Source organism: Camellia sinensis, chromosome 13, assembly GCF_055761805.1.
Source record: "Camellia sinensis isolate YWXY chromosome 13, ASM5576180v1, whole genome shotgun sequence".
Classification (NCBI taxonomy): Eukaryota; Viridiplantae; Streptophyta; class Magnoliopsida; order Ericales; family Theaceae; genus Camellia; species Camellia sinensis.
Window position 1 is genome coordinate 46389027 of NC_138973.1, and position 12592 is coordinate 46401618.

The window sequence follows — 12592 nt, forward strand, 5'->3', positions numbered from 1 at the left end:
TGTATTTAAATAGTAAAATATATGTGAAAAATATTTTTAAAATTTAATAAATACACAAAAATATATTGAATTTTTGTATTTTTAGTATTTAGTGATTTTTTAAAAATATTTTTTCACAAATATTATACTTTTTAAGTGTATTTATATTAGGTGTTCTAAAAATTAAAAAAATGTTTAAAATATTAAAAAAATTCAGTGAAAACAAAAAAAATACTAAAAATGAAAAAGTAAAATTTTTTAAAAAGTGAATTCCGAAAACTGAAATCAAACAGAGTGAATAGTTTTTTTTTATCAAATTTAAATTTGATGAAAGAATTGACGAACCATTAAAAATGATCTTCATTATATTTCATGTTATATTTAATTATGATATATATATATATTTTTTAATTATAACTCAAAAAATTAAAATTATATATATATATTTATATTTAAATTATAAAATACATATTTCCCCACATCCTTTCAAAAGTCCCAAAACAATTACTATTAGAGCAGATGCTCAGAGTTAGATTTGGTCATCTGGGCCCCACCCCTCTCATACATGTTAAATCTCCACCGTCCGTGTTACCGTCTCAACCTCTATATATTCTCCTCTCCTCACCCCCTTATTGTCCCAACTTCTTCTTGCTTTTATTTTTTTCCCATCACCCCCCCAAACACCAACTTCTCTTCTCTCTCTCTCTTAAAGTTCCCAATTTTCAGTTGTCATCATCACCTTCAATGACTTGCTTAGAGGTCATGTCCATGGAGGTTAGTTCTCTGTCATCATCCCATTTCTCTCTCTCTCTCTCTCTCATTTGTGCCATGGCATTATTATATTTGTTACTGATCTACCAAAACTCTTATGCATTCATTTACAGAAACAAACTTCTCTCTTTCTTTTTTTGATAAATAAAAAACTGAAAAATCCTGTTCTCTAACATGAATTATGATTTATTTTTTTTCCTCTATTTTTTTTTAAAAAATGTTGTTGGGATTTTAGGGTAAGTTCAAGGGAGAAGCAGAAGAGTGTACTCTTGATGGAAGTGTTGATTTGCAAGGCCAACCAGCAATACGAGAAAGAACTGGCAAATGGGTTGCTGGAATTATCATCCTCTGTAAGTCCTATATTACCAATTTTATTTTGTTTTTATTTCTTTTTATTTAATTTTATTTAAAGAAAGTCTTGATATCTTAGTCTACTTATCTTCATAAATTAATTGTTTGGGAAGATAGGGTACTCTGTTTATCTATGCATATATATATATATATATATTCACATTGACATACCTGCTCTCTAGATTTTCATTTTCATTTTTCATTCTTCATTTTCAGTTTTGAGCTCTTTTCATGTTTTTTTATTAGAATCTTTAACCAGTCTATTTCATATGGGAATCTTCCTCCTCCACCTCCTTCTTCTTCTTCTTCTTTTTTCTTTTTTTTCTCCAGGAATCTTACTTAGTACATTCTACACACATGATCATAGTGGAATCTAGTGAGAATAGTTATGTTTCTTCATCTTTCTTTTTCTTTTTCTTTTTATTTTTTCGTTTTGTTTTTTTATTTTTTATTTTTTTGGGTTTTGAGAAGATCACAACTTTTCTTCGCTTAATTCCATGATGTTATTATTGACGCATCTTTCTTTACTCTGGACTTAACCTTAACGCGGAGGAATATATATATTAGTTTTAAATAATAATATCGTATAAATTTACAATCATGTATCGATTGATATCATAATTTAAAAAAAAAATTAAGATAAAAAAAAAAAGAGCCCAAATTTTGTTTGGTTTGTCTAATGCAAGATATTTTTCCAAAGCACAAACCACCAAAGAACAAATGAAGAGAGAGAAAATGAAATTAAGAAAAAAGAAAATAAAAATATTTTGGAGAAAAGAGTTTTTTTTTTTTTTTTTTTTGGTTGTTGTTGTTGTTGTTGTTGTTGTTGTTGTTGGGGTTTGGAGGGGGGAGTGATATTATCCACTACCAGAAGTGGGGGGAAACTGACAATATGAAGAAGGGGAACGTGTTGAAATTTGTCAGTCATTAACTGTACATCTGTTGGATCCTCCTTGCATGTTACAAAACCAATATGTGTTCCGGTTTGTGTTTTTTGAATTAACTTTTTTAAAATTTAAAATTTCTATTTTTAATAAATATTTTTAAAATTTTAAATATATATTTTTATTTTTTTAGATGCACCTTACTTAAATATATTTAAAAAATAAAAAATTATAAAAAAATATTTTTAAAAATTAATAAATATATAAAAATACGAAAAATATATTGAATTCTTGAATGTTTTTTTTTTTAAGGGGAAAGAGAGGAGAGAGAGAGAGTGTGATTTTTACTCTTCTTCATGGTTCCTTTCTATTATGTTGTTAAACAAATCAAATTATTTGATTTTAACTCATATTTAATTGGTTAAAATTTTATTTATGATGTGTTTCAACATGTTTGGTAGGACTTATTTCCAGCTTATTTCAGCTTTTAGTTTAATTTAAGTTATTTTGATGTGTTTGGTTTAGTTTAACAATATAACTTATAGTTTTTTGTAAGTCAAAAATCAACTTATCTTTGAGTGGGGAGGAGAAACTTAATTTATAAGTAAAAAATCAGCTTATATTTACAGTTATAAGCTATAAGCTGTTAAGGTATAAGTTATAATCATTTTCCCACAGCTCTACCAAACGGGACTTTTGTTACGTAAAAAATTAAATTTGAATATATTTTAAAATTTGTTAAGTTATTAAATTAAATTTAAATAATTTATTACTTGACTCGACCAGTTTATATATATATATATATATATTATAAAGAAAAATTAAATTACTTGAATTCAATTTGTCTTTAAGTTTTCAAATTAAATTTTAAAATACTTAGTTTGGCCCAATTAAGTTATTTTTGACACATTTAAGTTTGTAAAAAGCATCAATTTACACAAATTTACTTACTTTCAAATAATTAAAATTTCGTTCATGATATTAGCTTATTAATTTTCTAAACTTTGTTTTCGTTTGGGATGTAAATTGACTTTTTGACTTTTTTAGTCCGGGGCTAAAAAGTCTCGTTTGTGATAAATTTTTTTAACTTTTTTTATTTTTGTGAGAGAAAAAATAAAATAATTATGGGTTGGATATAATATTTTGTCCTATTTAATTAAAATAACCTATTTTATTTATATGACTAAATTAGCCCCAATGAGCACATTCCAAACAAACAAACAAAGCCTTTGTTTAAATTCCGATGAATAAACTCATACAATCAATTCGTTTAAAATTTATTTAAAAATAATAAATAAATTAAATTTAAAAATTTATTAGAACCAGAATTGTAGATGCAGAAGAGAGGAGAGATAAGTGGGGAGGTGAGGGCGAGAAAAGCATGCAATTGTGGGAGACGTGCCTGACACGTAATCAGTGGATAGTTTGCCTGGATAACGTGGGTGGATGCCACGTGTTGTCTTCCTCAACTGACCTTTTCGGGTTGGACCAACTCTTATCTTTTCTGGTCTAAGTTCATTTTAGTAATTGTGTGGAATCTGTTTTTTGATTTTTTTAGATAAAAAATAAAGAAAAAATATGTATATTTAGTATAATTTTTTGACTTTTTATGAAAAGATATGTAATAAAATATTATAATAAGATCAAAATGACCATTTTATCCTTTTAACTTTTTGACTTTGATAATTATATTCAATGGGCAAAATAATAATTTTGTCCTAGTGACTTCTTCTACAAGTTACCCTTGAATAGTATAAAATTTTTAATTTTTTTAATAACTTTTTAATTTTTAATTTTTTTTAATTTATTCCAAATAAGGCCTAACAATTGAAAAAGTTATAATAAATGCTCCTAATATGCTTATCAATTCATTTACGATTCTTGTTTTGGCCACACTAATTGTTTTTAGATTTTTGTTAACTGTCAACAACAAAATGGATACTTGTTTTATGACGTCTATTTTTTATTTTTGCGAGTATAAATTGAAGAGGTGCATTTCATATCTTAAATTTCATTATATTTGAATGTTTAATGTATGGAGAAGGATCCCTTTCAATTCAAAATCTGAACTGGATGACATTATTTGGGACATGTTTTGATGATTCGAGTAGTTTATTTTGTCGTGCACCTCGTATATTTCATCCGCAAGAAAAATTAGGTCAATTCGTTAATTGTAAACTATGCAATTTATTGTATTTTTTACTAAAAAAATGGATGATAATTATATTTTTTTAAATAGTACATACATTTTTTTGGTCACAAACTCAACAAATTGAACAAATTATAGTTATCGGATTGACCTAATTTTTTTATTTTTTATTTTGATGAAATACACAAGGTACACAACAAAATAAATAGTTCAAATTTTCAAAACCAAACAACGTTTTTCAATTCAAATTTTGAACTAGAGAGAATCTACCTCCTTAATATATATATATACATGTACACGTACACGTAATCCTATCCAAAAAAAAAAATAATAATATACAAGTGTTTAGTTCTTTATAATAAATATGTGACCATGATAATTGAATTAATTTGATTTTTTTTTTCTTTTAAATGATCTAAGTAACATCTTATTAAACAAACAAGTCAAATCATCTGGGTACTGCAACATTTTCAATCCATATTTGACTACAGACAAATTGCTCCCCTTTTTATTAGTGTTTTTGAAAAAACTCATAAATTATAAAAATAATCACATTTGATAACTTTTGTCATTTTCAAAAATATACAGAGCTTTAAAATTAAAGGTGGCTCTCAGTCATCCCTCTCCTAACCATCTCTGACTAACCCTCCCCGTCCCGCCGCTACCTCTCACGACCTCGGACAACCATCTACCTCCATTGCATTTTATTGTAGGCAGTGTACATGCAGAGAAGATGTGATTAATTAATGATGAACGGTCTTGATCCTCACAAATCAATTTTGACCGTTGCAATTTTTTCGTTGTCTTTCCTTTGATTGTTAGAAGATTTTAATGTTTAGGATGTGTTTGGAAGCAAACTGCAAGTGAAGAATGCTTTGAATGCTCATTTGAATAGTTTCTAACTATGAAGCACAGGTACGGGTACAAGTACGGTACGGGTACGAGTGCGGGTACGTCGATCCGTCAAAATTCAAAAAAGTATGATACGGGTACGGCTGCGGTACGCCAATAAATATATATATTTTTATTATATATGATAAAAATTATAATTTATAAAATTTATTATATATATTATATATGATCAATTATATTATATATTATACATGATCAATTACATTATATATAAAAATTTATAATATTATTATATATTATATGTGTCACCAATTATATTATATATATTATATTATATATCTTATTATATCTTATATTATATATATTATATTATATATCTTATATTATTTATATTATATTATATGTATCATATATCTTATATTATATCTGAGAAGAGGCGAGAGAGCAAAGGCGAAGAGGAGCAGAGGCGAGAGAGCAAAGGCGATCGAGAGACGAAGAGAGAGAACAAGAGAACAGAGGCGATCGAGAGACGGAGAGAGAGAGAAAGGAGAGAGACGAAGACGATCGATCAACAGTGAGCAGAAGATCGGTCAAAGAGAGAGACGATTGATCGATCGATCGAAGAGAAAACCCTAGAATCCTTCATTGCCCTAGCACACAAAGGCGACGCCTCTCTACACTATCAGGTTCGATCTCTTCCATCTCATCTGTCTCTCTCTCGATTCCCTCTATAGATGTGTTTATGGTATGTTTAAAGCACGAGGTTATCTCTCTCTCTCTCTCTATGTATGTATATATGTAGTTTTTGAGTATTTTTTGCCCCGGAACGTACCCATGGCGTATCCCCTCCGCACCCATGCCGTACCCAAATGTACCAGACGTACCAGACCCCTTTTGGCCGTACCCGGTACGCGTGCAGCCGTACCGGTACGCGTACCCGTACCAGGTACGTACCCGGTACTTGTACGGCAACATTTTAGAAGTACCGGTGCTTCATAGGTTTCTAATAACATTCTAGCCATTTCAGATGCAGAAGGTTTATGTGTTTTGAACAAAAACAAAACAAAATGAAAGAAGTAAACACAATCTACAAACATATCACATGGGACTTTTTAAAGGCTCATTCCTTAAATTGGCATCTAGAACTTTACAAGAAGACAGTGAAAATCACTTGAAACACAATGTTCCAAGCAAATAGGTGTCCAAAGGTAAAGTTTGATGTTAGCGTTTTTGGTAGCATAGATTCAAGTCACAAAAATAGTCTTCCCAAAAATAGGAATAAAATTGCAACATACATCTTGTCCTTTTCAAATCCTACTTTAACAAAATCTTATACACTGATTCGCTCCTTTTAAAAATATATATATATATATATATTTCTATAGTTGTGAGAACACAATCAAATCACGAAAGGTTTGATGTTCGCATCTCTTGTAGCACGGATTCAAGTCACGAAAACAGTCTTAAAAAAAAGTCTTATAATGCATAAATCTTGTTCTCTCTAGATCCCACTAAGTAGTCTCATGCACCAAGTCTGCCTTTTGTGAAGAATATGTTGTCTTTTTTCCCTCTGTTAACTATTAAAACATATTCAATATTTTTTTTTCTTCACTGTAATCCACATGTTAGCTTCCATGAAAGATTATCTTTTCACATCCTTAATCTAAAACAAACATGATGGATGCCACACTTGTCCTGAAAGACTCCTTCACAAATCAAGCATCTAACTCTGCATTTCTCAATTTGTTTTATGAATCAAACAGTGAATCAAGGCTTGGCAACCCTTGCATTCTTTGGTGTTGGAGTGAACTTGGTACTGTTCCTGACAAGGGTTTTACAGCAGAACAATGCCGACGCAGCTAATAATGTCAGCAAATGGACTGGAACCGTCTACATCTTCTCCCTGGTCGGGGCTTTCCTCAGTGATTCCTACTGGGGTAGATACAAAACATGTGCCATCTTTCAGGTCATCTTTGTCATGGTAAGTATTCACACCAGCTACTACTCTTTTCTGCTACTTTCACATGCTAAAAGTCATGAAGATGATCTTTCCCTTCGAACATCCATAAGAATCCTGATGATTTTCCCAAGTTTATGTCCAGATCATCTGCACCTGCAATTTACAATAATGATGCATTCAATTGATAGAAAAAGAAAGGACAATAAAAAATGTTTTCCTGTACATATGTTCAATTATATGAACCCTATCATAACTGTTTTCTTGAAGGAAATCCTTTCCCTCAAATCTTTTCTGGTAAAAAAAGTATAGGATTATGCATCGCGGGAAAAGTTGGTTTCATGCATAAATCATTATGTTTTATTTTCCTTTTCTTTCCTTTAATTAATTTTTCTTAGGCAACATTTTCCTGTCCGGTATTCTAGACAACTCAATGAAGCCTAGGAGAAGGGATCCAATGTTGTGCAAATCAATTGCAGCTTAAAGCAACAAATAGAACATTGACCTATTCATCATGCATTCTAACTGTATCCATATTCGCTTGATTACAGGGTTTGATTTCACTGTCACTAGCTTCACAGTTTTTCTTGCTCAATCCTAGACATTGTGGAGATCGAACAACTAAATGTGAAACGCATTCAAGCTGGGAGATTGGGTTATTCTATCTCTCTATCTACATGATTGCTCTTGGAAATGGAGGGTACCAACCTAACATTGCTACATTTGGGGCGGATCAGTTCGACGAAGAAGATCCTAAGGAGGGACTCTCAAAGGTGGCCTTTTTCAGCTACTTCTACCTTGCTCTGAACCTTGGTTCACTCTTCTCAAACACCATACTAGGATATTTCGAGGACGGAGGAATGTGGGCTCTCGGGTTTTGGGTGTCGGCTGCATCTGCCTGTGCAGGACTAGTCTTGTTCCTCAGTGGGACCTCGAGGTACAGGCATTTCAAGCCGAGTGGCAATCCTCTTTCCAGGTTCTGCCAAGTGATAGTCGCTGCAGCGAAGAAATGGAGGGTTGAGATGTCAACAGGTGAAGAAGAGAACTTATATGTAGTGAATGAAAAGGGGAGCTCCATGAATGTTAGAAAGATGCTTCACACCGATGGATTCAAGTAAGCAAAAAGCATTGGCCATTCCTACATAATGTTCATGAGTTTGGCTTGATTACAAACTGAGTGTTTATATGCTCAATCTATAATTATCTAATGAAAATGTAAACTGATCGATAATTGTCATGTGAATGTCGCAGGTTCCTGGATAAAGCAGCATACATTACATCAAGGGATTTAGACAATCAGAAGCAGGGTCTGCACGACACATGGCGCCTCTGCCCCATTTCGCAAGTTGAAGAGGTAAAATGCATCTTGAGATTACTGCCAATTTGGCTGTGCACCATAATATACTCGGTTGTCTTTACCCAAATGGCTTCACTCTTTGTTGAGCAAGGTGCGGCTATGAAATGTACAATTTCAAACTTCAGAATCCCTCCTGCCAGCATGTCTAGCTTTGACATTCTAAGCGTAGCGCTCTTCATTTTCTTATACCGGCGAGTACTTGATCCGGTTGTGAGCAGAATAAGGAAGAAAGGTTCTAAAGGGCTTACTGAACTTCAGAGGATGGGGATTGGACTTGTCATAGCCGTAATGGCTATGGTCTCAGCTGGAATTGTGGAGTGTTACAGACTTAAGTATGCCCAAAAAGATTGCACTCATTGCCAAGGCTCGAGCTCATTGAGCATCTTCTGGCAAGTTCCTCAGTATGCTTTCATAGGAGCCTCGGAAGTTTTCATGTACGTTGGCCAATTGGAATTCTTCAATGCACAAGCACCAGATGGGTTGAAGAGCTTTGGGAGTGCGCTATGCATGACATCCATTTCACTAGGAAACTATGTCAGTAGTTTGCTTGTGACCGTGGTGATGAAAATATCGACCACAGACAATATGCCAGGATGGATCCCAGGAAATCTGAACAAAGGCCATCTAGATCGGTTTTTCTTCCTCCTCGCAGGTTTGACAACCATAGATTTGGTTGTTTACATCGCATGCGCCAAGTGGTACAAAAAAATCAAACTCAAAGGTAAATGTGTAGAAATTTCAGGGAAAGACAACCTTTCCGATGTCTAAGATGAAAGGAGGGTTATTCTAAGGGAAATGGTGCCGGAAAATATAAATAAACGGGGAGAAGAGATTGTCAGAGACAGCTTTGTACAGACTGAATTCAAGGACAGTAGGCATTTGTGTGAGGGTAAGAGGAACTCTTTTCAATCAACTCGCTTATGCCCCTCTTTTCCTCCAATTTTACAACACCACTCACTGAATTTGGTCTGTTCACATGTGATGCAAAGAGGTGGGTTAAATTTGATTAGGGGATTTTTCAGGTCTTCCCACCTCATTTCATTTGTTGGTTCAGTTGCGAGCACATCATTGTATGTGAAAGCTGTACTCTTGGACACTAATAAAGGAATCCCTCCCCCCCATTTTTCTTTTTCTTTTTGTATTTTGATGGTTCATAAAATTCAAACTCTGACGTTCGCTGTACAATAGCTCTCAAATTATCACCGAGCCCAAGACAACAGTTTCATCACAACAATCAAGTGAATCACATTTGCAAGAATTTCACTAAAACTTCATTAGAATGTGTCTGTAACATTTCTCTTCCTCTATGAATACCCTATCAGCTAAGGAGTTATATTCCACAAGGATGCCACCATGTGCTTTGTCGATATTCAATAATTCATCTCAGAGATCAACACGGCCTACAATTATTGAAATTTTAGTATTTGTGTTTGTTCAATCAATTGGAATCTAAATTTGACTTCAATGAAGTTCTTTAGAGTTCATTAATCATAGGGATGCACCAGAGATGTTATGTCTATAGTTACAAGTTTGTTCCTCTACCATGTAACCACTTTTACTGAAGTTTAAACAAAATACAATGAAATAACACTTCCTCTTAAATATCTTAATTTGAATACATGGCGTGGTTCGAGTCCAGGGACCCCAGAGTCCTGCAGTGTGCACCCAAGTCATTTGGTGTAGTGCCAATCAATCATGCTGTCTAGGCCCGTCTCGCAGCCTAGGTTGGAGATAGCAAGTAATAGAAATAAGTGTAGGAGAGAGGAGATTTGGATGCCCCCGGAAGCGTGTCATTGGAGACTAAATTTGATGCCTAGACACCTGACTAGCGTGGATGACCTGTGCAAGTTGTCCAGAAAGCCTTTCTTAGACACCTAACTTCCATGAATAACACCGAACAAATTTGTCCCTAACACACACATGGAAAATGTGAAGGTGTGTAAAGAACACACCATTGCTTATGAGTTTATGGCACATGCCAAGCCCAAGGAAGGAGGGATATCCAAACAGTACTAGTAAGGAAAAAAATTATGTTTGTTAAGACAAAGGATATATCAAAAGAATAGTTGTACATGATGAGAATAAAAGACATTTCCCTCATTGGCATAAATCTTGACAACATGATTTGCTATTTAAGACAATGCTTGGGCAATGGTGGCATCAAAATTGATGGCAAAGATGATAACTATGACAAAAACACTTCACATGTCAAAAGGCACATAATGGGTTGCAAAATTTAAGAGGATGACTATTCTCCTATCAATTTTCAATAAATACCAAGCACAATTTCTTCAACTCATGACTACTTCCTATAATTTCAACTACAAATCACATGATCATTAACGATTCAAAAAAACAAAAAACAAAAAACTTCTATTTGACCTTATAAACCTGGATGTGGTGAGTAGATTGTGCCCTGCTTTGGATAAGAGTGACATGCTCTCCCACCTTCAATAGATCTTTACTCTAAAACATGGACAAAATACATTACAACCGATTCAAGTATATACAGTAGTAACCTGAGTTGAACAAAAAAAAAAATTAAGGTGAGAATCACTACCCAGATGCAATTTTAAAAGCTAGAGAAAAGGTCTCCTCTGCATCAGCTGAAGACTGCATAGATAACCCTTTTTCTCTGCAATGGATATGCACATGTACAATGAAAATTAAAAAGAGGAGATAGCACTATCTCTAACTTGTCAAGTATCTTTTTCCTAGACAAGAACTAGAACAAAATAAGAATAGATACAAGTAAACATCAATCCTTTGAAAAGCTAGAAAATTGAGAAAAAAAATCTCGATAATACAATCAATCATTCTAATATTACACAACATGTGACTATGCAACACTACCATTAAAACACAAATGTAATAATCCAAGGACCCAAACTATTAGAAACCCAGAACTTTCAAACCACCTATTTCCCCCCAAACCCTAACCCCAAAACCAATGATGAGGCCAGGTTATTGGGTTTTGTTGCAATTGGGTTGGAAAGACTATTTTTTTTTTTATTATTATTATTATTATCAGGAGAGAAGAGAATTGGAGTGAGGGCAATGTGGGTGATTTGGACCTGTTGAAGGGCACATTCATTCAGTGAGAAGTGAATTGGAGATTTTGCAGAAGGACAGCAGAGAGATGGACAGGATTCTGGTGAGTTCAAACTTTACTTCATATACTCATGAACAAGATTTATATAGTAAATTAAAATTTATTTTTAATGATATCTATATATTATTATAATTACAAAACGTTATCATCTTATTAAGATTAAAAGTTATAATTCTTTTTTTTATTTTGTTTAATTTTTGTTAATATGTGTTACAATATAATTGATTTATAAATTAATTTTATATTCTTAAAATAAAATTTTAAATTTAGATTATTTCTTAAATTATATGTTATCATAATTGGAATAAGATCAATATTAATTCCTTACTTTATGCATCCTTTATTAAATTATAGAATTTAAATTTAAATTTAAATTCTTCTTTAAATTATGTTATTAGAATTAGAATGAGATTAATATTCATGTGTCACAATAATGTGTCATAATATTATTGGTCTAAACATAATATGTTATTAAAGACACGTATTCAAATTATTAATCACTATTAAAAGTTTATATTTTATTTTTTGCCATTTTTTATTTTAAATTTTATAAAAAAAAATTATATGATTCTAAACTACAAGGACTTGAACCACATGGTGGTTAACCTAGCGGGTGACGATTAGGGTCTGGAGGTATGTTCCCTCTCAGGTCTCAGGTTCGAATCCCCTAGCCAGTAAATGCATATCTTGGGGCCACAGACCGCAGGGCATAAGTCTTGTTTCAGAAGGTTTGTTCGAGCTGTAGAGACTTAGTGTAGTACGCGCAAACTGGTCCAGAATATCTTACATAACAAAAAAACCAAAAAAAAAAGCTACAAGGATTTTGATCAAAAAACATTACAAGGACTTGAACAATAAAGTTTTTAATACAAATATTTTTTTAACAAAAGACAAAATTATTAAAAACATGAAAGACTTTTTTAACACTTGCCAAATATGATGTATTCTGTTAATTTTTTTTTATATCTCAATTAAACAAATTAAAATAAAACAATTATTATTTTTTTGACTTAAATAGTTAAGAAGTGACTTTTGCTAAAAGCAAATAAAAATAAACATTATTTTTCTATTAATAATCATGGTTGATGAAACTTTTTTTTTATATAATAAAAAAAAATGGGAGTTACACATGATAATTTGTTATTCTAGTAATGTTACATATCCACATTTTCACTCACAA

At 32.2% G+C, this 12592-nt stretch overlaps 1 protein-coding gene and 1 long non-coding RNA gene across 2 annotated transcripts; one reads left to right on the top strand and one right to left on the bottom strand.

Annotated features, from left to right (window-relative positions):
* The first annotated feature begins 619 nt into the window (after positions 1–619).
* LOC114304348 (protein NRT1/ PTR FAMILY 7.3) lies at positions 620–9569 on the top strand. Its single transcript, XM_028249505.2, has 5 exons — positions 620–753; positions 986–1100; positions 6750–6967; positions 7495–8057; positions 8195–9569. Exons 1-5 carry the CDS (start codon positions 724–726, stop codon positions 9066–9068), a joined length of 1800 nt encoding a protein of 599 aa, XP_028105306.2. The 5' UTR covers positions 620–723; the 3' UTR covers positions 9069–9569.
* LOC114304349 (uncharacterized) lies at positions 6452–11478 on the bottom strand. Its single transcript, XR_003644025.2, has 4 exons — positions 11375–11478; positions 10861–10935; positions 10683–10766; positions 6452–7099 (listed from the first exon to the last, which is right to left on the bottom strand). It is a non-coding gene; the product is annotated as an uncharacterized LOC114304349 (long non-coding RNA).
* Between the last annotated feature and the right edge of the window lie 1114 nt (positions 11479–12592).